At 41.6% G+C, this 27,051-nt stretch overlaps 1 protein-coding gene across 1 annotated transcript in view; it reads right to left on the bottom strand.

Moving 5' to 3' along the window:
• LOC310958480 (netrin receptor UNC5D-like) overlaps positions 1–27,051 on the bottom strand; it is a gene marked incomplete at both ends in the record, with an annotated part of 192,546 nt that overhangs the window by 30,130 nt on the left and 135,365 nt on the right. The window contains 6 exons of the mRNA XM_083929444.1: positions 187–219; positions 562–726; positions 3,021–3,188; positions 4,239–4,413; positions 20,478–20,581; positions 20,791–20,934. Coding sequence (XP_083785570.1) covers positions 187–219; positions 562–726; positions 3,021–3,188; positions 4,239–4,413; positions 20,478–20,581; positions 20,791–20,934 — 789 coding nt within the window. The remainder of the gene's footprint in view (positions 1–186; positions 220–561; positions 727–3,020; positions 3,189–4,238; positions 4,414–20,477; positions 20,582–20,790; positions 20,935–27,051) is intronic.

Here is a 27,051-nt window from a genome sequence, read left to right as displayed (position 1 = left end):
AAAAATCGGTCCAGTATTGAGCGTGAGCGCTGCAGCCTGGCCTCTGGGAACCAGGCTGCAATGCAATCGAACGAGGGCACCTTTGAACTAAATTATTGCACAGGTATTCTTCCAGGCGATTGTTTGCGGGCAGTGCTATCTTTAAAGTAACATACTGTAAGTTATTGAAGCTGAGGAGAAACTCACCCTGTGGCTTAGCATCGTGTAGCAACTTTCGATCTGCAAAGACAGAGAAAGATCACAATGAGAGTTTCTCTTTCACCTTTTTGAAAGCTACGAGTCTCAGTTGATGTAATTACTACGTATGCATCCATGCCTGTGCACACTGCGTGTTATGTGTGTGTGGAGTAGAGTGGATGAATAATGAAGAAGATGAATGAGGGTGCTGGTAATGGCCGTGATTATAATGACGATCATGATCAAGCCCACACTGCCAAAAAATTATAAACAGTAAATCCATAATGACACAGTCCCTGAACACAATGGGACTGGCAGTAATGATCCTAAACTATATTTTTTTCTCATTGTGAAGCAGCGGAGAGGGATGGTGATGTTACCCACTCTGTGTGCAGAGGCCGCCGGTGCAGTTGTCTGAAGCCAACGCCACCCCGTCACACAGCCGTCCTCCGTGTCTGGGCTCTGGAGCGGTACACTCGCGGCTGCGCTGCCGGTCACAGTCTGAACTACACACTGACCACTCGCTCCACTCTCCCCAGCTGCCGTCCACTAAGGGAATCACATGCAAATACAAGTGGTTAAGGATACAAGGAGGCTACAAACACATATTTGAGGTGCATGATGCATGGTGGAAGTACACTGTCATCCCTTCAGTGTGCGAACAAACACTCCTACAGGCATAAAAAATAAGAAAATGACAGAAAAAATTACCAATAACCAGTCTTTCACCACGAAACGTCAAAGTCAAATATTTGTATTGAACAGCTAAGTCTGATTTGACTGACAAAACTCTGCGTTGGGTAGAGGCCCTGACAGAGAAGCTCACTTTACTTAGAAAAGATCCAAACAATGTGCATCAGTTAATTTATTTACTAGTTTTTTGGGACTTTTTCAGAAACACTTTGAAGGTAACAGCTGCTCTAACTGAAAAAAACAACCCATTTTCCTCCTCAGGGTGCCAAAGTGTTGTGCTGCTTTGCCGACTCGAAGCACTTGAGTATGGCACTGCTTACGCCGTACTCCATCAAGCCTCCTCTCCCCCACCAATTGCTCTAAAGGTTCCCTTCTTTCTGCTAATCTTAACGCAAATGCACCCTGTTTATGTTAAAACTCCGATGTGGGAGAAAGAATCCTTTAGAAGGAGGCACTTGGCAAAGGGGAGATAATGTTTGGAGGAGTGCACTGCCTTCCACTGATTACTTTTTTTTTTCTTCTTAAACCTGATGAGCAATTCCCTTTTATACCGGTGCTGTGGTTGAAATCATAAATTTGGGCTTGTCAAAAAAAAACACTCGGGCCGAGCAGATTACACGTAAGTTTTGATAACTGGAACTGCTCCACTCTGAGCTTCTGCTTCTTCTGTGTCTCTCAGTTACGTTCTTTTACGCTATTCTTTTTTTCCACCCCCTCTCCATTTCCCATACCTTCTCTCTTCATTTGCTTTAAGGGCCACTGTGTTCGATTTAAACCACTGTCACTATCAGCAGAATGAGATGCGCACTGCTTTCACGGTGAGATGGAACTGCAAAGTGTCCCTCAAGCTTTTAGACTTATTTCCTACAGTCAATACTGATGCTATTCTCTGTTAATTACAGGTATTAAAAGCAGCGTGCAGAGGGGCTTTTTAAACACTCCATCATCAGTCACAGAAACCCTTTTGTTGCCTTTACTTTTGGTCACATTTAATGTATTATTGGGGGGCGATGCATTTGTGAGCGAAAAGAAAACCTCTTCACACTGATGCATTCAAGGACACTGTTAAAATTGTTAGTTAGTTATAGTTGGCTGCCACACAGCAGGCTTTATTTTTTAAAAGGATACTTCAACATTTTGGGAAATACACTTAATTTCTTTATTGCCACGAGTTAGATGAAGTATATGAAGTGTGTTTCTGCAGACGGATAACTTAGCTTGCCGTTAAGAGTGGAAGCAGGGGGAACAGCTACCGTGGCTCTTTCCAAAAAGGTACAAAATCAGCACCAGCACTTCTAAAGCTAAATGATTAACATGTAACATCTTGTTTGTTAAATCTGTACAAAGGCCAAAGTGTAAAAACAACAATTTGTTGTTTTATGGGGGGTTGTGTCCCAGGCTCAGTAACTGTGATGACAGGCCTCCCAAAAAAATAATTAAGTTGGTCAAGAAATAGTTCCAGCACATTCCTCTCCATAAAACTACAAATAATGTTGTTCGTAATATGTTTTGTAGAAAGTAAACCAACAAAAGTTTGTTCTTAGTTGTCATTACACAACACAGGATTGCACGATGAGATGCAGTAATAGAATAAAGTAAAATATAAAAAATACAAAAAATATATCTTATTTACACAGACGATATACCGCTGTATACTGCAGTTACATACCGAATGTACAGACATTACCATTTGTGAGCATTAGTGCTGGTGAACAGTTTTCCCCCTGCTTCCAGTCTTAATGCAAAGCTAAGCTAATCACCTGTCAGCTATAGCTTCGTTTTCAACAGGAACATATTGGACTGGCATTATTCTTCTTATCCATCTCTTGACAAGAAAGCAAATACGCATCTTCCCTAAAATGCTGCACTTGAATTCCTTTAATGCAAGAAATAACCAATGAATGCAATGCTTTCAAGCATCTAAATCTCAGCGTTTCATAGCATGCAGCCCTGAAATCAATTCTAAGATTTTCAGGACTTAAAGAATTATTACCTCGAACCTGTGAGGTGGGAGGACAACTCAAAGACCACTGCGTGCTTTTAAGTGTATGCACTAACACTAACGGCATGAAGAAGAAGAAGAAGAAGAATTCCTTTATCAATCCTTCAAGGGGAAATTCAATGTTTGAAGACAGCGTCCATGTGCTTACCTGGACACAGTGTGTTGCAGGTGCTCTTCTGCACCGACATGCCCTCACAGAAGGCTCCTCCGTTGAGAGGAGCTGGATTCGTACAAGTGCGAGAACGTTTCTGCACACCGCGACCACAGCGTACATTACAGGGGGACCAGTCTGTCCACGATGACCAGCCTCCATTCACTGTATGTGCCAGAGGATGAAAGGAAAGGAATGAAAAGACGCTACAAGAGTGAAAACTGGCCTACATTCTGTCGTTGACGGTATATTTTCGGCACCGGAGTGACTGCATAAAAGGGGTTCTCTCAAAAGTGACAATGAACGTCTTATCAGGAAAAAAAAAACGAGGTGTCTTTTTAAAGATGATCAATGGCGTCTTCCCTCCTGTCTACTTCTCTCTCTGATTTGTTGCCAAAAATAATGCGGGCTGACTGACTAATCAGCTCATTTGCTGTCACAGGACAGGAAGAAATACTAGTATTCCCCCATTGTACATCTGTCAGCGGCTATTGGGAGTAGTAAGCCTGTCTAGGCTTCATTAGCATTAAGAAAATGAATGATTGATGGGCATCAACAAAAGGGGTGTCAGAAAGAATCAGATGAATTCCTACAGCAGCCACCTTGAAAGAACCGAATGATGAAAGGTCAGTAAAATGAGCACCGAAACACTCCAATTAACAAGGCATTGCTCTGGCGTGAAAGGAGATGGTGCTAGTATGACATTAGAATTTCACTTATTCCCCTTTGTCCCTGCAGAGCTCTCTACAGGGCGAGAAAAAAAGAAGCTTGAAACAGTGTCTGCTGGCCTGCAGCTATACAAAGCTCTCCACACAAGGTGTTCAGCACTGGCAGATAAAAGAGGGGGAGTTGTGACAGCCCACGTCACTGCCTTTCCGCCATGAATAATTGAGTTCTTGTAAATATTGGGCCTGCGTCGCCTTGTTTTTACACACGAGGGATCACTTGGCCATTACCTGCTCATTAGATTCTTGTGTGGAAAAAAAAGACCACACGCTGTGGTTGAGCGGGGCTTTTTATATTAATGACTTTGGGGCGATTCAGGTGCCAATCTGACACCCTACTTGTGCAGTGAATTGATATTTTGACACAGACCACAAAGCTGTTTGACATTGTTTTGATCATCTCCAGTGCAAACCTATTCTACCGTCACGCCTTTTTCGGCTGGGACAGAATAGAAAAAAAAAAAAGTAGATTTGTAATTTGATATCTTACCGTAGACTATGACCGTGGCTGTGGCACTGCGTCTCTTGGCCACAATGTTGTTGGCAACGCAGGTATAGTTTCCAGAATCAGAGAGGCGGGCTTCAGGGACGATGAGATTATGGTCGCCTCTTGTATCAGTGGCGCCATCAGAGTCGAGAGGTTCTTCATTTTTCAGCCATTCCACCTGAAAACACATTTGAAGTTGTGACAAATGGAATAATTTGATCAAGGCTAAAATAAATCATATATTACTTTTGCGGGATCCGTTGTGAAATACAGTTTTAGTGTAGGTTATAATGACTGCAGAATGTATTTAGATGTAGCTTTGAGCTTCTTTCCCTGTGTGATTCCTTATACTCCCCTTTTTATGAATCTCTCATAATAACATTTAGCTTATAACTAAAACATGTTCTGATGAATGGATTTTAAATGGATATTAATAGCATTAATGGTAATTCAATATTTCTTCATTACCAACATGCAAAAATGTATGCATTACTTTTACCTCACTATTTCAGCAGTATATCCATTAGCCTATACTTTTAGTTCGCTAACTATTTAAATGGTTCTACCGTTGCTAGCGTTAACAATTCCATCTACTTATTCATTACCTTTTTTTGATCAAACTATTCCAACTGTTTAATCTAAATCATTGTTTTTTGTATTTCATATCTTAGACTAAATACTGTTCATCCATTACTTTTAGCTCATTATCTCAACTGTTTAAGCTAACGCTATTCATCTCCTTTAGCTAACTTTAGCTTACGCTCTCAACTGTTTAAGCTAACGCTATTCATCAACTTTAGCTGCCTTTAACTAACGCTCTCAACTGTTTAAGCTAACGCTATTCATCAACTTTGGCTAACTTTAGCCAACGCTCTCAACAGTTTAAGCTAATGCTAATAATTTCTTTTATCTAACTGTATTAACTGCTAGTTCATTATTTTTAGCTAACTATTTCAACTGCTTATCCTTCACTTTAAGCAGTTAGCTAATAGGAAGCATAACTATAGCTGGGGCCTAACTATTTCAAATGCTAACTTTGTCGTAGATATTTCAACTGTTCATTCATATCGCAGCCAATACTTTCAAACTGTTAATCATTAAACTAATTTTCGCTAACATGCAGAAACTGTTACAAATGTTACCCCAACTGTTTTAATCATTTATATCTACACTCCATTGGGATTGTATTTATTTGTAGGCTATAGGTATTTCGACTAGTCATAAAATACGTACTCTGAGGACAGCGTACAATGTTATTCTTTAACACTAAATACACTCAGGGTGTTTCCAAAGAGAGTGCCACAGAAAACACAGGCCTTTTTCAATATATTTGATTCAACTATGGGTTTTTTGTGGTCAGTTATATAACTACACCTATTAAATTAATTCTGATTGCAAGATTAGGGGTGTGTGGTAAAGGTATCCGGCTGTTAAGTCGTGATGTAAAGCCCTTTCAAAATACAATTTCCGTGCCTAAGCCGGTCCGAGCCTTGTGTTTCCACAATGCCGCAGAGCAAAAAACAACAACTTCATTGCTTCCTATACATAAAAAGGTGTCTCACTGAAGAAAGAAGTGATTGTAACTACTCACAGGTTTCGTTGTTTTCTGTGTTGCTTGATGGTGAGTTTTGACCCGGGTATTGTATTTTGAAAGGGTTTTACGTCACACTTAACAGCCCCATAACATGAATGACATTTACTCAGAGGGAGTGATTGTAGGTCACATCTTAAAAATTCAGTATCCGTGTAGTGAGTTAAAGTAATAAGGAATTAAAAACATCAAGGATGCTCTGTTGATGCTCCTCTCATCGCATGGCTGGCCCTGTAAATTGCCAGTAATGTGCCAATGGCTTGAGCTTTTCATTGAGAGAGACGAGCTGGGGCATGAGGGAGTGGGGTTTGATTTATGGCAGTGTATTTGAGGATTAAAAACTCCGCCCCACTGGGAGCTCGATGTGTTTGTGCACGGGGTTTGTACTCCAGTGTGTTTGTGTTTGTGTGTATTTGTGTGTGTGAGTGTCCATTTTCCAGGGGAATATAACAACAGCCAACAAACTCAGAGATTGCTTTGCTCTTTCGAAGCACCCTGGATGGAAAAATTGAGCTGGGGAATCAATAAATCAGGAGTCGTGTTGTCAGAAGCGTTTTTTTCTCCTTTTGATGGGCCAAGAAGTCTTTCATCCTGTGCCTTTAATTTAACTCTTTTCATCATTTGGCTCCACAGCCTTCAAGACAAACAAAGCAGCCACAATGGTGGGCTGCATTGGTCATTCTATCAGTGGTGTGCTTTATATTGTTTTCCTTTCACTATTTCACACCATCAATGCGTAATCAGCACGTGTGGCCGTTCATGCTTTATTACATCTTCTGTAGCTGCGGCCATTAATCTACTCAATTATGGAAGCAGACTGTTTCAACCCTGCATGGTGGCAAAATAGTGCAAAATGTATTTTTCAGGCATTTAAAATTCAACCTTATCATAGAGGTTTATCAAATTATTTAGCTTTTATGCTTTTAAGAGGCTAATTTAGGCATCTATCTACCTACCTACCTACCTATCTATCTACCTACCTATCTATCTATCCATATATCTATCTATCTATCTATCCATCTATCCATCTATCCATCTATCTATCAATCTATCTATCCATATATCTATCTATCCATCTATCCATCTATCTATCTATCTATCTATCTATCTATCTATCTATCTATCTGTCTATCTATCTATCTGTCTAGGTTGCATTCTTTAACAAACATAGATAAAAGTCTGATACACATTTGTTCTTCCTCTGATTGTGCGGAGTTCGCCTTCCCTAACTGACTGTGGCCCTGTCTAGTATCTGAAAGCAGGGAAATTAACCTTGACAAGTAGGAGGTTTGTGCTTTATCCCCTTCTTCGCAAATACCTCAGCCTCTTTCACAAAAGGATGACAGAGGTGAGCTCTGTTGTTTTTATCAGGGTCACATTAAACACCGTCTGTGTATTGTCTGCAGTGTTTGAAAAGATTCTCCCTGAAAGGCATCTCTGACGTCACGGAGAGACGATGTAAAGGCTCTTTAAAAACGGTTTTGACCCCAAAAGCACAATTCTGTGTGCACGCGAGTAAAATTAAAAGTTTACTTGAGGTCGACAGGCAAAAGATAAAACCAGGCAGGCAGGGGAGATGAAGCCAGTTTATCTGATAAGGCAGGGGTATTCAATTCAAATGCAAAGTGGTCAAGTTACTACAATTTCCTCCCAGCAAATGTCTGAACCTCATAATGTCTAAATCTCGTCCTACAGCCTACCCCTACGTCTATCGACTGATTCAACAACATTAGTAGTAACATAAATACGTTCTAACATATAGATACATTAAAATTGTATGGAAAACAAATCGCTAACGGAATTTAAGCCCGAAATATCAAGTAAAAGGAAACAAGATCAAATTTAATGAATGAAAAGTTTTTTTTTTTGGAAAAAATACAAGCAGAGCTTTGAGCAGACCAATTTTCTATTTATTTATTTCTCTTTTTTCTTCCTTTCCTACAGAGAGAAATGGGCATGTGTCAACCCTGCCAGTAGTTTGAATCTAGGCCTGAATGGAATTAATGCAAACAAACAAACAAAAAAACCCTCTGAAAAATATTATTAATTCTTATTCATTTATCCGGTCATGGGTCCGGATCGCGATAATGTCCGCAATAGGGGATCATGCTAACGAGTCATAGCGTAAAAGGCAAAACTCAGGCAGGCACAGGAAATGGCTGCCAACACCAAAGCAGAAGCACACTAGATGATATGGTGGGGAATGAATTGAGACCACTGTGTAGCACTGTGTTTGTGCTACTGGGCTGATGTAGCAGTGGAACAGGTGCGCAGGTGTGTGTGTGGGAGGTCATGGGATCGGAAATTATGAAAACGCAGGGGTTAATGCGGGATCTGGTACAGCGGCAGGGTTTTTATATGGCAGGGGAAGAAGCAGACAAAGAGAATGCGAGACTGTGAATCGACTGCCATTGGGACAGATGAGGCCTTTAGAAGCTGTAATACAGGCTAATAATGGACTGCCAGCTGACATTTTGACAGGTTTTCTGTCCGTGTTATACAAGCAACAAATTACATACTGCAGCTGCAGTCTTATATTGCTTTATTGCTCATCTTCACTCTAAATAAAATGCAGACTATTTTAGAATTACAATAACTGAACGGGTTGTTATGATGTGTGAAAAGGTCAATTTAATTAAAAGGGGATGAAGCTACTGGTGACCAACTACTAGATAAAAACTTAATTATACAAGTTCAGTGTTTTAAGGTCAGTTTTGCAAGCACAGTACAAGCACTGCGAATCAATTGAAGCACAAATTGCTATATCTTTTCAGCACACTCTGTTCAACGACTTGAAGATTACTTGAAAATACACTTCTGTTCGTTTCAGGGGAGAAAAAATCATCCACTGAAACAATATTTTTGCAGGTGGCCATAAACAACACTGATGAAGAAATATAATGCGGAGAATTCATTCAATCATCTTCAACCGCTTGTCCCTGTCGGGGTCGCGGGGGGCTGGAGCCGATCCCAGTAGACATAGGGCGTGAGGCGGGGTACACCCTGGACAGGACGCCAGTCTATCACAGGACACATAGAGACGCATAGAGACAGACAACCATTCACACCTATGGGTGATTTTAGAGTCATCAATGAACCGAACACCTTCATGTTTGACTGTGGGAGGAAACCGGAGAACCCGGAGAAAACCCACGCAGACACGGGGAGAACACGCAAACTCCACACAGAAGGGCCCCAGCCGGGATTCGAAACGGGAACCATCTCGCTGTGAGGCGACAGTGCTGACCACCACACCACCGTGTCGCCGCTGAGAACTCAATGAATTGAAGATTAACCCCAAACCCTTTGTTCTCTCCCGACATGTATTCAGATTGGGCGCATATTTTATAAAGCGGCGCCCAAATTAAACTTGACAGGTACCAAGATTTAACCATTATACTGTGTAAATTCAATATATTTCAACATTTAGTGGATAATATGTCACCCCAGGAAACACTAAATAAAACTAAATGCGTTGCCTACAGCAAGAAATTTGTACTTCACTGTATTACATTATAAACATTTCTTTCAATGACAAATCTAATTTCCATCACAATGTAGCAAGTAAAGTAATGAGCTGGATAAATGTGCAGCTACTGCCTATTTTGCATCATTAATCAGGTATTAAAGCAATGGGGAGTGTTTTTTTCCCCTCATTTGCAATGACAGTGCGATGTCATTGGTGTGCATTAATTTTGTGTTACTCGTAGACCTGTATGTGTGCATGCTAATGGCGGAGAATCATCTTTAAAAGGCGGTCTAATGTCTATGAATAAAAAGGTGAATCATGCACCATCATAATGGGTATCTGATAATTCACACCGATTTACATGGACCCTTCCAGACTTTACTTTTACTGCACTATAAAATTACATATAATAAGGGCGACACGGTGGTGTAGTGGTTAGCACTGTCGCCTCACAGCTTTTGCATGTTCTCCCTGTGTCTGCGTGGGTTTTCTCCAGGTTCTCCGGTTTCCTCCCACAGTCCAAAGACGTGTACGTGTTTGGTTAATTGATGACTCTAAATTGCCCGTAGGTGTGAATGGTTGTCTGTCTCTGTTCGTCTCTATGTGCCCTGTGATAGACTGGCGTCCTGTCCAGGGTGTACCCCGCCTCACGCCCAATGTCAGCTGGGCGTGAGGCGGGATCGGCTCCAGCTCCCTGCAACCCCGACAGGGACAATCGGTTGAAGATGAATGAATGCCAAAATAATTTAAAAAAAAACTTTTACGCAAGGACGATTTCACACTGCATTTGTTTATACACAACGCAACAGAGAAAGAGTTAACATATTTTCTTTCCGTTGATTTTCATATGAACAAGAAGATTGAGCAAGTCAGGAGTGCACAGTGCACTGCATCCATTAGCTACTTGTTCATCATTAGCAACATGGCCAACGCTAGCACCCTGGCTAATGTCCAACGCAAAAAAACAACTCTGTATCCCAATTTGAAACTCTTTTTTGTTGTTGTTGTAAAATCCCCCTCCCTCGTCCTCTGTCCATGGGGCTGTTTCTTCATTTGCCAGGTAGCATATAGAGTTCCAGTTACTCCGGTTGTTTCACCGCCTGCCATTCACGCTACCTGGTGATAGCTAACGTAAGCCTTTTTTTTGTGGACTTGTCTTTAGCGAAATGCTCTCTTGTAAGCAGTGATGCTGTGTACTTTTAAACAGTATGTCTAGGGCTTTTATTGTGAAAGGTAAGAATGAAGTATAAAAGATGTCATGCACTACTGTTGACAACGTGGGTTCAGAAAAAGAGTTATGTATTGCCACTTTAGATCACTGTGACAAAATATAATAAAAATAGGCCATTGTACAGATCTACCTAAATCAATAGCGAACTGTAATGTTGACAAAAAGAGACAGCTGTAGTGTGTACTTCTGGGACTCTTGTGTCACCCGAGTCTGTTCAGTTGCACAAACATGCACTGTTTAAGTGCATTTAATGTCTGGCAGAACTTTGCAAAACCACACTTAAAAAGACAACACATTCCTAATCAATCCTTTTTAGTCGGTATCAGTAACAAGTGAGCTGTGTTTGGAGTTTTGAGTGTTGAGGTATTGATTACGGCAGTATCGATCTGCCCTTCACCAAGGATCATTCACTCGTCCTTTCTGCAATACTGTCGAAGTGTTTAAGATGCTACGTGTCTTTGACACTCCTTGTGTCTCTGTTCTCAATATCGCCTGTGTTGTAGTCATAGGAGGATAAAGGGCGTAGGTTGCCACCACCCCAGTAGAATAATATGTTCTTTTAGACTGCAGTATCACATTTTAGACACTGCAAGTTTATGGAAAACACTATTTTGGAACAGGAGAATAGTGTGAACACCTGTTTAAAGAAGTGGAAATCCAATACGGACATTACCAGCTTTGTCATCGGGAACAGAGGTGAAAGAAGAAAGTAGAGTAAAAAACTAAGTACAAGAAAAAATACTGCAAGGTAGAAAAACAAGTCCTGCATTCATAATCTGACTTAAATATCAGTAGTACCAACAGTAAATGTACCAAATTTTGAATGGCAGGTTTCAGAGTCATATTACTAGTTATGAATTAATTAGTTATGAATTAATGTCATGCATCACTAATGTTGCGGCCGTAAAAGTTAATATGGTTTATATATTGATGGACAATAGTGGAATATAACTGAAAGTACATTCTACTCAAGTACAATTTTGAGATATTTGTACTAAACATAAGTATATCCTATTTTTTTTTACGTCACTTTGTATTAATATTGTACTTTTTACATTTATTTAACCGCTTTAGGGCGCACTCACACTGTCCATCCGCACCGGGCCAAAACCGGCTTTTCAGCTAAAGCCTAGTGCGTTTGACCAGTGTTAGTGTACCCGCTCCGCGCATAACTGCGGACAGCTGGCCGTCCACGGCCCGTCTGAGAGAGGTGGGCTTTTGTAAAGCCCGTTTGCACATGTACGAGCACGAGCACGCGCACGTGTACGAGCACGAGCACGAGCACGAGGCCTACGACGGTTCTGACGTAATTTATGTGCGCCTGTTCGGACATAGAAAAAAGAAGGAGGGACCATGCGCGGACATTTAACAACAACAACGACAATGGCGGTGTAAGGTTCACGTTGGTGTGATGTGGAGGTGGAGTGTTTACTGCAGATTTGGTCGATGAAAATATTTAAAAACAGTCGACAAGACGCACAAAAACTCCGAGGTCTATGGAAAGATTTGTAAACAAAGCGACGCATTGAGATGACGTCATCAATGTGTGTGACGTGTTACGGCGTGATGTAAGACGTAGGCCCAGGCAGTGTGAGTACAAACGGGCCTGGGGCGCGGTGCGGAAGGACAGTGTGAGTGCGCCCTTAGTTACTAGAGGGACTTAACGGAAAGACCTGAACACCTCTACCAGCACTGTTGAGTCAAAGCACAAAGTAGCATACATTGGTAATACTCAAGTAAAGTACAACACCTCAACACTTGACTTACTGTGAGTATGGCAATTGTATTCATGCCTTTAGTTACATCCCACCACTAATTGTGGAACTATAAATAGATCTGTAAAAGTGAAGTCAAAGTAAACAGAAGTAGAAAGGTGTAACAATCTCAGTTGTTTTCTACTTCAGTGTAACTGACCACATAATTGCCCCTCTCGTGTCTCTGAGCAGAGTACATATGAAGTGTTTTTGATGCAGAGTTTTCATTTTCCAGGGCCCTTATCTCAGGGAATACTAACGCTAAAGTGAATTAAAATAATCATATTGTACTGTGGTTAGTTTTCCTGTCTCATGTTGCTGTTTTGATCCATCTCTCTCGCTCTGCCCCTCCTTTACTCTCTTCCACTGTTCACTGTAGGAAGCGTATAAACCCAGAGTGCGATTTGCATTCTGTGTCGGTCCTGGAGTTTCCCCCTCGGGGTAAAGCGATAGAGAGATGCACATGCTGATGAGAAGGCAGGGACAGGACAGACTCAAATGAGCCTGATAAGCCAGTGCCTGGGGAGGACAGGAAACGGATTTGCTTAATTGGCAAATTTGTTCCACTTAGATAGCAGCAACCAGTGTTGAACTAACCACACCTTAACCCAGCCGACCAGGCCTTACAGCAGTCTGCTGGTGGAGGGGTTAGGTGGTGTCAAGGTCACTGTGTTGACCATTAAACAGCTGCTGATTTAAACTGAAAACTGATTCGCCCTCTTGAAAGTTTTCACTCTTAACTTTTGTCTTGTTTAGAAACAGATCGTTTCCAGCCCTGAAATAAACTCGTGATATGTTGAAAGCAGCATCAAATGGTCAGCAGGGGGTCCATTAACCATGCATCATTTTTTTCTGATAACTTGGAGCTGTTTGAAGAGGTTGAGCTGAGACAGAAAATAGGCCCGGAGCGATCTGTGCTTGTGTGCAAGAGAGGTATCCTCCTAAATTTGACACCCCCCCAAAAAAAGTATGACCACTTCAAGTCATTTCAAAGCCTCCCTGCATCAGACCTAAACACTCAATTATTCTGAAAGCAAATGTAATGACCTACATTTACAATCATTTAAATGGGAAGTGAAAGTGACATCAAGACGATTACAAAGCATTGCAGTAGGTTTTGTCCCATCTGATTCAATTAAGGTTGAGTTTCATTAACAAGCGCTCCCCACCCCCCTCCACACTCCACCCTCCTCCACCCTCTCCCAGCGTTCCCTCAGTCATGTATGGCCTTTTCTCAATGCAACAATGACTTTCATGAAATCACATTAAACAAATGAGCTCTCCAAATTTGACAGCAGCATATTCTAAAGGCGGGGGTGGCAAAACCCTTGTTGTGTCCTTGGTTTATCTCTGCACCGTCTCTGGAAATGTTATGTTCATCGCTGAATAATTACATTTTAAGTACTTCAAATGACTTTGGATGAGAGGCTTGATGATTAATTACACTTGGTAAAGAATACTTGGGCGGTTAATGCGGGGCTAATGATTGTAAAACAGTTTTTTTCCTAAAGTTACTGGAGATCGTTTTGTTTTTTTGGATCTGTACCACTAAACTTTTCCCCCTTACAGAGGCAGCCACAATCACTTCATTCGTCCAGAGCTGGGAAGATCTAGATCAGGGGTCTGCAACCCGCGGCTCTTGGGCCGTATGCGGCTCTTCAGCCCCTTTTAAGCGGCTCCCTGTAGCTTTGCAAAAAAATGATATAAACAACGTGTAAATGACGTCTTTTTTAGACAGTGGACAAGGGAACAAACTGTTATCTTAGAGTTCAATGTGATTTTTCCAAAAATATTACGTGTAACTAAAATATGCGTCACATCCTAGGTCTACAGCCCAGCGCCTTTCCCTGCAGGGGGCTAATCTTGAGTTTGTGACCTGCACTGCTATGCTAGCCGCGGATAAATCCCCCAAAAAACTTTGTAGGAAAATAGTGTTGCATGGACATATTCATTTGCTTTGCTTACCTGTGTGCTTGATATGTGGTGAGAAGTTAACAAACAACATTTTTTAGGTCAGGTAATAATACCAATAAATTGTCAACAGTAACTTTATATAAACCTTTATAAGCTGTGACATCAAATATGTTTTGCGGCTCCAGACAAATTTTATCCGGTTTAAGGGGCAAAATGGCTCCTTTGATAGTGAAGGTTGCAGACCCCTGCTCTAGAGCATTCGGAGGTGGGGCAAGAGGGTGAAAGAAATATACATACAGGCTGTGTGTTGATTTATGTGAAAACAATCACATATATTAATATTTTCTAAACAAACCCAAAACAAATAAAGATCATTCACTAAAAAAAACATTAATGTGGCACACAGTAAAGGAGGGTAAAGTATTGCATAGAAATACTAAAAGATGGCATCAGAAATAAATAACCTGTCCTATTTTCAAATCATCAGACACTTAAAATGCATAAAATAACAGATTATCATTAGATGCATTAATTTGCATTTGCATCTCATGCTGTATTCACTTGCACTCGGACATTGAAGTTTCGCTTTTGTTAACCGGTAGAGAGCGACCGGGGTGCCCGTGTTAATGTCATTTTAAGAAGGTTGTGTAATACATGCATTCCAGTTTTCTCCGACAGTCAGAATGGATAAAAGTATTTCATGAATTAGAGCTTCAGTTGATACCTACATACATGTTGAACTGAGCCTGGTATGTGTACAGTAGTGTCACTCTGTGAGGCTATAAAATCTTTAAATAATAAAAAAAGAGTTTAATTTTCTGTCACAGTTATGTTCCCTAATGGCACCCTAATTGTTCTCTTAGAGCTACATTAATTACACACTCATTATGATGGCCATGAGCTTTATCCTCTGGGGGTTTAGATTTTAGCACAGACTCAAACTGAACTTTAAAATAAAACGTTTTCTGTAAAGATCTAAACCAAACTATAGCGATCGTGCATTTTTTACATTTGACAATAGACAATAAAAACGTTTTGTTTTTACATATTTGTGGAAACTGTGTCAAAGCTTTAGGCATGTGGGCGGGCGTTTATCATAAACGTTGCTAGGAGACACGCTTCTGCGTATATCCTACTAATGCTGATACCAGATGTGTATCCCCTTTTGTCAGTGTTGGTTATCAGTTAGTGATTTAACATCTGTCCCTGTACAACATCCAACATTTGAATGCTCTCATTATGCTATTGAGTATTCCTGGGTCCAAAAATTGCATTATATGCACAAACATTAGAGCCAGAGCGATATATATTGGATGGATATTTTTTGTTTTGTTCATTTTGTTTTTATTTATTCCCCCTTTTGTGGCAGGGAAACATTCATTCATTCATTTATCTTCAGCTTGTCCCTGTCGGGGTGGCGGAGGACTGGAGCTGATCCCAGCTGACATCGGGTGAGAGGCGGGGCACACCCTGGACAGGACGCCAGTCTATCACAGGACACATAGAGACGAACAGAGACGGACAACCATTCACACCTACGGGTGATTTAGAGTCATCAATGAACTGAACACCTGCACGTCTTTGGACTGTGGGAGGAAACCGGAGAACCCGGAGAAAACCCACGCAGACACGGGGAGAACATGCAAACTCCACACTGAAGGGCCCCAGCCGGGATTCGAACCAGGAACAAATATTAAAAAATAAGAGTTTTAAAGTCATCTAACCCTTCATTACACTATTTTAATGTGCACAGATTCAATCAGACAAACGATCTGAAATGTGACCTTCTTTAGTTCTTTCACATGAAAAAGCCTTTTTAACCTTTCAACACAACATTTAGCCGTCGCAAAATTGATCCAACGCATCAGGTAAACACCAGTCGCTGCAGTGAATATCATCTTATCTGCTGACAAGCTGATGTTGGGCCTTTATATCGTTGCATCCTCAGTCAAAACAAACACTGACTTCTGAGCAAAAGGGAACTCTAATTTTACTTCCGGCTTTAAGGAGAGGGATTATGTGATCATCATGCCCTAAACAAAGCCAATACTGTAATAACTTTAACATCACAGCGCATGTGATCTGTATTCCAAACTGCTCCCTGTCTATAAAAAGTGGAGCCAAGTGAAAAGATTTGACCATCTCGACTCCTGTCACCAATAAACCGAGGCAGAGTTAAGCTGTTTTACTGTGATATATTCTCTGTGGTCAGACTTACAGAGTGCACAGATTATTGCCTCTATCACTGCTGGGACAGATAATATGGCATTCTCTGATTTTCATTAACATCCTACACAGCAGCCCAGTAAACTCCCGGGTGGCTTAGTTACAGCGAGATGCGGATAAACTTCTTCCCTCTCTCTCGCTCTCTCTCTCTCTCTCTCTCTCACTGCTAGAGTTGCTTCTGAGAGCACGGAGAGAGCGGCGACATAAGGGGATTTACAGCGTTTATGTCTTAAAAACAGCATGCAAAGTTGGAACTCATTTCATTTGCATCAGGTTAACTCAGCAATTACTGAAACTGTTGGAAGCTTCTCATTTGCAGCAGGATCCGTTGCAAATTGCAGGGATATGAAACAGTCGAATAAATGTCACGACCAAAATAAATATGGCTCGGAATAACACAGGGTTCAACAGATCACACTGCACCATGACCTCAATTCCTTAAACTCAAACTGAGCTAGAGCTTCTTCTCTGAGCCAAATTTCACAGTACTGGTTACAAAAAAAAGGGGCTTTAACCTCTCAGCAATGCCTAAAGTCACAAAAAGAGAAAAGTGCAGCAACACGCTCGACTCTTGATGTGGGTATTTTCTTCCCAGTGCTAGTCATAGTAAAGGGAGCTGGATTTGTCTCTGCATTATTTACGATTACCATTCTCTCTGTTAGCCGGAGTCACATTAAAGAATGCATGAGGAGTTGCCTATTTGATGACCACAATGCATGGGGGAGACTTGTGGTACACCGATGCTCCATTTGTGAGAGCTGAATCATTCATCACACACACACGCGCATGCACACACACACACACACACACACACACGCACACACGCACACACGCACACACGCACACACGCACACGCACTGCAGTTTTATGTGCATTTCTGTATTTTTTGTGCTGTGGAGGAAGTCCATTGTCATCTTTGCAGAGTCTTAAAGCCCCGATCTACATTTTGTCTGTGTGATCGTTTTATTAAATCCGAAATGCAGAAGCAACAATGCAGCCAGCTGGAGAAGAATATATGGGCTTTCTTTCATCTTGAATTTAAGATGCTAAATTGTAGCTCTTGTTTATTTAGTTTTCCAAGGTAAAAACAAAATCACAAGTTATATTTGTTAAATTTTTTATTGATATCTTTGTTTTTGCCGGTTGCAATCCTGCCTGTGAAGTTAGATTGAGGGATGTGTGATGTCACAGGTACATTTCCATACACTGTGTTATATTTCACTACTTAAATTAAACTGTTCCTTATGGGCTGTGGCCAAATTAATGTTACAGTTCGATAAGAGATTAAAAGAAAGGAGAATGCACAGGCTATTATGTCACATTTATGTTTTTACTGATGAGAGGCGATACAAAGGAGAGCATGTTAACTCTGCATACATGCATTACTTGGTCTCATTTATAAAGTGTTTAACATGTATTTAGGCAAAGTTATCAATAACGCATGCATAAAAAGAAGTAAGGATTCATCAAGCTTATATTATTACAAGGATATATCTTCTACAAATGGCTGTTTTACCTATCCAATATAATATAAGGGAACGGCAGTGAGACATGTGCAGAATGTTCATCTATGCACAAATTTGCTGTTTTGACAATTTGCAGATGAGGCTCATTGTGACGGTTTGTCATATTTTTAAAAAGTGGGTCACCAGATTTTCTTTTTGCACTGCTTTATACCTTTAACAAATACTGACATCCAAATCGAGTACTCATGCCCATCCCTCCTTTGTACTGCGGGTTTCTTCATGCTTCTTCACTTCTTGTTTAAAAGGGTTTTTTGGCTTCAGTCTGGAAGCAAGTGAAAAACGCACGCACACACGCACGCACGCACGCACGCACGCACGCACGCACGCACGCACGCACGCACGCACGCACGCACGCACGCACGCACGCACGCTCATTTGGACTGAAGTGATAGGACTGCAGTTACTTTGTTGAACCTTTTTCAAAATAAAACTTTCCATTAAAGTGTCTTTTCAGCCTAGACATGTGTGCCAAGCTACCTTGTGACGTAGCACCTCCTCACAGCAAGAAACTGCTTCAAGGTAAGAAACAAAATGTGACATTTAAACAGCCCCCTTCAGACTTCCCCTGTCCAAACTGGGAAAGGCCATACCAGATTACCGTCAAGGTCGTGGCCACGTTTCACTTTTGCACAAACTTCCTCAAACAAAAATAGATTGGCTTGGCCCAGCGACTTAGATGTAGAAATCTCTGAAGATGATTGGGTGAGAGTTTGCCAAGACGCACAAAGCCCGCCAGACTATCAACAGCAGGTTTAAATTGAAACAATTTAAATGGATTATGGGTACATAGATATCTCCCTCCCTGCTAGATCGCCTTGATAACAATAATCCTGATTTATACAATAAAAGTGGCCTCGAAGAAGGACAGATTATTATAACGCCTTTGGAGCTTCCTAAAAATGAAACAAATCTGTGAAAAGGGTATTTCAAAGTATATCTGATATGTGTCTGCCCTCAGGCATTTAGACTTGGACTACTTCCACCTGAATTTAGACTGTCAGGTGCAAATAAAAAGACTTTATGCTCTCTTCAGGCTAAACACTGCAGTGCAACTGCCTGGGAAAGCTCTGAGACACCCACAGTTGAGCGTTGGTTTAAAAGTCTTTCCAACTGTTTGTGTTCAGCCATTAAAAACTGACTTATGCCAACAATTTATTTTATAAACAGGGGGACACCGTATCTGTTGAATACTTGAAAGAGAGAATGTGGTAATGCATAAAGATAATGTGATATTAGTCAGTATTGAGGGTTACACAACAACTGCAGGGTTTTATGCATGTGTAGACGATAAACAACAACATTCATTCATATTCTTCAACCGCTTGTCCCTGTTGGGGTCGCCGGGGGGCTGGAGCCGATCCCAGCTGACATAGGGCATGAACCGAACACGTGCATGTCTTTGGATTGCCGGAGGAAACTGGAGAACCTGGAGAAAACCCATGAAGACACAGGGAGAACATGCAAACTCCACACGGATCCGAACCAGGAACCCTCTCGCTGTGAGGCGACAGTGCTAACCACCACACCACAAATATAATTTCAAAATAAAAGTGTACTTTTCAGTGTAATTTCCATGTGTGAATTTCGAATGGATGGCAGGGCAGTATGTTTACGGATGTTTTAAAGCGGAAAGTCGACTCTTTAACCACTGTCTCTTGTGACGAAAGGTCACTGCCGCATTCATTCTGACTGCTTAATGTAATCAAGTTTGACTCATAGAAGTGCCTCTCAACTGCCTATATGACAAAACACAACAGAACATATGGACGTCATTGATGTGAACAAAACTTTAACTATTAGCGTCATAAAAAATGCATAACTAATTAGTCCGTGAATGCAAAGACCCGTCAATCATTTTGGGAGTCATAGCAGGGTTCCAGTCCTGTCCTTTTGAAACTTGCTGGTGGGAATGTCGCTTTGTTTCCGTATGGATCACAGACTGCGCCTTTAAGTAAATGCAACGCTTCAGTTGCTTTGGCACACAGGCTTTGATATTGACATATCTGCCTGCTGTGCCTGCACATGAAGGCGCACAACATCAGAGCGCAGCACAATACCCACCACTCAACAGGACCGTCCACGAGAGCCTCATTTTATATTCATAGTAAAAATTAAAATGGCAACGGACAGGCTCTCTCTTTCAGACACACACGAGGAAACACACACAAGGAAACGCACGAGAGAGCGGAGTGGGAGTGAAATGAATACATCTAAATAAGTCATAGCTGTACATCCTTTTACCAGAGAGCACGGTAAACAGAGAACATGGCGATGCACACGGAGAGATTCTAGAAAATCCTCCCTTCCTTGGACAGAAGGAAGCTAAACTAATGACATCTGCGGCTCATCAACTGCAGTTCTGCCTTACACCAAACTGGAGAGAAAAGTGCAGATGTGTCTGTGGCTGGAGAGCAACAAAACATTGTGTCATGAATACAGAGTTACACTGCCAGTAAACCAGACAGATGACTGCTCCTCTCCAGGCAACACAGGAGAGAATGTTTCTTGTTTGATGTGCAAGAAACCCTCACCTCAGCCACAGGCACTCCCTCTGGGGGACGACAGTGCAACACAATCATGCCATTCAGAGGCACCTCGGTGCCTTGGGGGTCCTGCTCAAAGTTCTTCCTCAGGTCTGGGAAAGAGAATAAACAACCTGCATTAAAAACAACTACAACAGCAAGCATGAAGGACATTTGTTTCACATGTGACCTTCTTCTTCTTCTCTTACACACACATGCATGAAAAAAATGATGGCTTCTACAGAATCATGGCACCAGTTTGAGGAATAACCTTTTCAGGGACAATAAGGTCAGTCCGGTATCAAAGGGACATGTTGCTTACATGCGATGCGGACAGTTGCCTTGCGGCTCTTGGAGGTTCCCAGGTGACTCCAGGCGACACACAGACACCAGTAATCCTCCGGGCCATGAAAGTCCTCCACCTGCTGACGGGACACGTTGATCATCACCTCGCGGATCTTCAGCCCTGCAGACAAGATGGTTGATTGCGCGGATTAGATTTCATAATATCAAAGGGATGATCAATAAAAGATAAAAGAGACGAGGATTTGAAGGGACAGGATGATGAGTGAAATTTGAATACGATATGATTATCAGCAGTAAACAGATCTAGCATTTGCCAGGAGGAGGAGGAGGAGGAAGAGGGGGAGGAGAGAATGCTATTCAAACTAAATACATCTCAGGGATTTTGCTCTATTTTTATTGTACTGTACAATTTTAACCATAATTCATACTTTAAGCATTGCAATGCTATGCTGCTACATATCGACATTATACTGTTTCAGGTCGCTTTCTTGTTAATTATTTTTCTTATTTATATATCACTTTAATTGCGTTTCACTGTTATTATTTATTGAAACTTTGTTAATGCATTTGACTTGAACTTTATACATTTTACATAATGTAGTTTTTTTTGTACTTATGATGATGCTGTACCTTCGGAAGAGCTGCCAAACTTAGTATTGTTCTACTAATAAACAGATTATTTTATATCCATTATGTTTTATTAAGACAATAGTACAAAAATGGAAAAGATGTGTCAACTGGAAGGTTAAATGGACCAGACGGCATTTTTAGATAGCGTTCTCCAGTCTTAGCGACCACACAAGTCAGCATTCACCCAATCGCACAACATTCATGCGTACACTGGTGGCAGAGACTGCAACGCAAGGTGTCACCTGCTCATCCTGAGGGATAAACGTTCAAACGCACATTCACATGGCCGGTTACATTGGCAGACACATTTTGCAGCATTGCACAGTACCAGCCGGAAAAGAAACTATCCAACTGTATCAATCCGTCGATGGTTGATTGACGGTTGAGCCCCGGCTCCTCCAGTCTTCATGTCAAAGCGTCCTGGGCAAGACACTGAAACCCAAAATTTTGAATGCGGTCTAAATGATTAGATTAGATGATGGGCAGGTAGCCTCTGCCATCAGTGTGAATGTCTGCTTGAATGAGTGAATGTGACAAGTGGTGTAAAATCACTTTGAGTAGTCAGAGGATTAGACAGGCGCTACAGAAGTACAAGTCCATTTACCACTGAGATGCTCATGCTCTGCCATCCTCACCAAAACTCAAGGAGTAAGGAACGCAAAGCCTGGACTCTAGAGCTGCAGAAAATGATCTAATCTCTTGATTATTTTTTAGATTAATGGATTAGTTCTTTGGTCTATAAAGTATCTGAAAATGTCAAAAGATGTCGATCAGTGTTTCTTTGAGCCCAAATGACTTCCTCAAATGTTTTATTTTTTTTCCACAACTCACAGAAATGTAGTGTACCGTCACAGCGGAGGAAAGAAACCAGAAAGTATTCATATTTAAGAAGCTGAAATTAGAGAACTTGTTAATCAATTATCAAAACAGTTTAGCTTTAAATGTAATAGTTGACAACTAATCGATTATTCATGAATCATTGCAGCTCTTCCGGTCTTACAAAGTTCATATGGGCGATCATTCATTCATTCATCTTCAACCACTTGAAGACATTGGGTGTGAGGCAGGGTCCACCCTGGACAGGACGCCAGTCTATCGCAGGACACATAGAGACGAACAGAGACAGACAACCATTCACACCTACGGGTGATTTAGAGTCATCAATTAACCGAACACATGCACGTCTTTGGACTGTGGGAGGAAACCGGAGAACCCAGAGAAAACCCACGCAGACACAGGGAGAACATGCAAACTCCACACAGAAGGGCCCCAGCCGAGATTCGAACCAGGAACCATCTTGTTGTGAGGCGACAGTGCTATCTGAACACTTCATCATAAATACTGATATCCACATCATTATTGTCTTTTGACAAACCGTGAACTAGATGGACAGCGATTCAAAATGCGTGTTGTACTTGAATTTCTTAGTGAACCCTCATGTCCACTTTCAGTATTTATAAAACCTAATCCATTTACACACAAGTGACACTAAATGCTTTCCAGTGGAGGCATTAACTGAGAGGAGGGACACACCAGACTGTTATTGTTTTAAGGGAGAGCAGCAAGCACTCATTTTTCTCCTCTGGAAACATTTGAAGGGGCTATAATTTAAAAGGTAGAAAAGAGAGGCAAAATAATGCAATTAAATACTTCATCTGAACACCAGTGCTTTCCATGACAATCAAATAATCTATTTCTGCTGCAGAACTTTGACTTAATGTCACACAGGTCCTTTGTGAATTTCTGCATATTGTCTGTGATGCAGCTCATTATGAGCCAGGCGGGAGACAAACGTTTTCTGCGATAACTGATGGGGAATTTAAAAGCCTGCTATTTCAATTACGCCGGACTATGAACAAAGGATGACAGGCTCGGGCCATTACTACATTACTGGGTGGCTTTATTGGGTATCTCGGAAATTGCAGCTTTCAAACAACATAAGTGATGTCCCGAAACCTCGGTCAGCCATCTTGAATAGATTTATTAAAATATATATTCATTGTTATGAACAGCTAATGGTAGGTGTTCACTCTCTGACCTCATCACTTCTTGCTGTACAATTAAGCACAGAGAGGAAATGGGGAGTCACAATAACAAATATTCAACCCCCTTGAATTAGAGCCTTTGGGTAGATGCCGGGGTGGAGGTGAAGCTGATTAAATGGCATATATGAGCAGCAATGATGCGGTTTTAAGTTCATGCGTGGGAGTAGCAGTGTGATTCAACTTATAACTAGCTACCAGGCATTAGTCCATTCACAGCCAGGTCTGTTTTGTTCTTTGGATTTAAAAATAGACTGTGTTTTGGAGTTAAACTTAGGAGACAAACTTAAATTTGTCCTCACTTCTGATTATATATTATTATTATTATTATTATGATAATTATATTTCATGGCTAAGTTAGGTTAAATTTATTAAATAGATAATTCTCAAGTTTGAATCATTTTCAGCTTCATTCTTGTATTTCTGGCTTTCTAATAGAACATGTTTAAATGCTTTAATATGCAAAAAAAACATTTTTTTCATATTGTCTATATATGTATGCCTGTATTCACCTTCTGTCTGAAATGCTAAGTATTAGCGCCTGTCTCTTTAAGACCCACTCCTGCAAAGAGCCCAGTCTGCTCTTATTGGTCAGCATTTCCAGGTCTTCTGCGTTTCCATGTCTTCTGCTTTTCTAGGTCTTCTGCATTTCCAGAACTTGTGCTTTTCTAGGTCTTGTGTTTTTCCAGGTCTTCAGCTTTTCCAGGTCTTCTCCTTTTCCAGGTCTTCAGCTTTTCCAGGTCTTCTGCTTTTCCAGGTCTTCTCCTTTTCCAGGTCTTCAGCTTTTCCAGGTCTTCTGCGTTTCCAGGTCTTCTGCGTTTCCAGATCTTCTGCGTTTCCAGATCTTCTGCTTATCCAGGTCTTCTGCGTTTCCAGATCTTCTGTGTTTCCAGATCTTCTGCTTATCCAGGTCTTCTGCGTTTCCAGGTCTTCTGCGTTTCCAGGTCTTCTGCGTTTCCAGATCTTCTGCGTTTCCAGATCTTCTGCGTTTCCAGGTCTTCTGCGTTTCCAGGTCTTCTGCGTTTCCAGGTCTTCTGCGTTTCCAGGTCTTCTGCGTTTCCAGATCTTCTGCGTTTCCAGATCTTCTGCTTATCCAGGTCTTCTGCGTTTCCAGGTCTTCTGCGTTTCCAGGTCTTCAGCTTTTCCAGGTCTTCTGCGTTTCCAGATCTTCTAGTTTTCCAGGTCTTCAGCGTTTCCAGGTCTTCTGCTTTTCAAGGTCTTCTGTATTTCCAGGTCTTTTGCGTTTACAGGTCTTCTACATTTCCAGGTCTTCAGCTTTTCCAGGTCTTCAGCGTTTCCAGGTCTTCTGCTTTTCAAGGTCTTCTGTATTTCCAGGTCTTCTAGTTTTCCAGGTCTTCTAGTTTTCCAGGTCTTTTGCGTTTACAGGTCTTCTACATTTCCAGGTCTTCAGCTTTTCCAGGTCTTCTGCGTTTCCAGGTCTTCAGCTTTTCCAGGTCTTCTGCTTGTCCAGGTCTTCTGCTTTTCAAGGTCTTCTGCGTTTCCAGGTCTTCTGCGTTTCCAGGCCTTCTGCGTTTCCAGGTCTTCTGCGTTTCCAGGTGTTCTGCGTTTCCAGGTCTTCTGCGTTTCCAGAACTTGTGCTTTTCTAGGTCTTGTGTTTTTCCAGGTCTTCAGCTTTTCCAGGTCTTCTCCTTTTCCAGGTCTTCAGCTTTTCCAGGTCTTCTGCTTTTCCAGGTCTTCTCCTTTTCCAGGTCTTCAGCTTTTCCAGGTCTTCTGCGTTTCCAGGTCTTCTGCGTTTCCAGATCTTCTGCGTTTCCAGATCTTCTGCTTATCCAGGTCTTCTGCGTTTCCAGATCTTCTGTGTTTCCAGATCTTCTGCTTATCCAGGTCTTCTGCGTTTCCAGGTCTTCTGCGTTTCCAGGTCTTCTGCGTTTCCAGATCTTCTGCGTTTCCAGATCTTCTGCGTTTCCAGGTCTTCTGCGTTTCCAGGTCTTCTGCGTTTCCAGGTCTTCTGCGTTTCCAGGTCTTCTGCGTTTCCAGATCTTCTGCGTTTCCAGATCTTCTGCTTATCCAGGTCTTCTGCGTTTCCAGGTCTTCTGCGTTTCCAGGTCTTCAGCTTTTCCAGGTCTTCTGCGTTTCCAGATCTTCTAGTTTTCCAGGTCTTCAGCGTTTCCAGGTCTTCTGCTTTTCAAGGTCTTCTGTATTTCCAGGTCTTTTGCGTTTACAGGTCTTCTACATTTCCAGGTCTTCAGCTTTTCCAGGTCTTCAGCGTTTCCAGGTCTTCTGCTTTTCAAGGTCTTCTGTATTTCCAGGTCTTCTAGTTTTCCAGGTCTTCTAGTTTTCCAGGTCTTTTGCGTTTACAGGTCTTCTACATTTCCAGGTCTTCAGCTTTTCCAGGTCTTCTGCGTTTCCAGGTCTTCAGCTTTTCCAGGTCTTCTGCTTGTCCAGGTCTTCTGCTTTTCAAGGTCTTCTGCGTTTCCAGGTCTTCTGCGTTTCCAGGCCTTCTGCGTTTCCAGGTCTTCTGCGTTTCCAGGTCTTCTGCGTTTCCAGGTCTTCTGCGTTTCCAGGTGTTCTGCGTTTCCAGGTGTTCTGCGTTTCCAGGTCTTCTGCGTTTCCAGGTCTTCTGCGTTTCCAGGTCTTCTGTTTTTCCAGGTCTTCTGCGTGTGTGCTCTCAGCATCTCTGTGCCATCACAGCAGCCCAGGAATGATCGGTCAGGACATACATACATCGGTAGTGTAACTGTTTATAATGCAGCCAAACAAACTCACGTCGTCCTTTTTTGTAGATACAGTTTTGAGTAACAATTTAAAGTCAACACCAACCTCAGTGACGAATACAGTATATTGCGTTTCCTGTGACTGCTTCACAATTAAATGATTTCCATTTGAATGATGCCATTTGAGTGAACTACCATCAGTAGGATGTTTCCATTAGCAGTAACTTAAAGCTCTGATACTGCTGTAGCAAAGTGAAGAGTAAACAGTGAGGTTGATTAATGAGATTACATGCTGCAGTGTTTCCTGGGGATCCCTCGTGTGCGGGGAGCTAATATGGAACCTGCACAAGGATGGCGGACTACGCCACTAACAATGAAGAATACATTGAGAGGTAATTACGGAAAAAATTACGCATTTGCACGAATATCATCAAAATAGCTTTAAATCATACAAATTTAATACATTTTCATGTTAATTATTGATTTAAATACATTATTTATCGAACCTCATTTTCTTAAGGCAGTGAAACAATTAAGTGCTACACTGATTTCTAGTATAGCTAACATCTCACAGCAGCTGTTCAAAAAACACTGTAAAGCTCGGCCTCTTGTGGCTTATTGCTTAATTACACAGCCCTACACTTGTAGAGGAGCTGTCTCTCTACAGGCTTTTGCTGTCATGCCGTACATTGCAAACAGCGGCTCAGACAGGGGCTGGGATTAAATGAAAACTAATAATATGAAATGAAAGGTTATCAAAGGGAGACTAATGAAGTAATGTAAAACACAAATGTTCTCTGAAGACACTGTAATCCTCTGCAATGACTGACTGATATTATGCACAATATTCACACACACACACACACACGCACATACACACTCCTTCTGCGCCTTCTTTCCACCGCTACAATTAGAGGCTTAATCAACATG

The sequence above is a fragment of the Echiichthys vipera genome (assembly GCF_963691815.1).
Source record: "Echiichthys vipera genome assembly, chromosome: 16".
Taxonomy (NCBI): domain Eukaryota; kingdom Metazoa; phylum Chordata; class Actinopteri; order Perciformes; family Trachinidae; genus Echiichthys; species Echiichthys vipera.
This window is presented reverse-complemented; position numbering and strand designations above follow the sequence as displayed.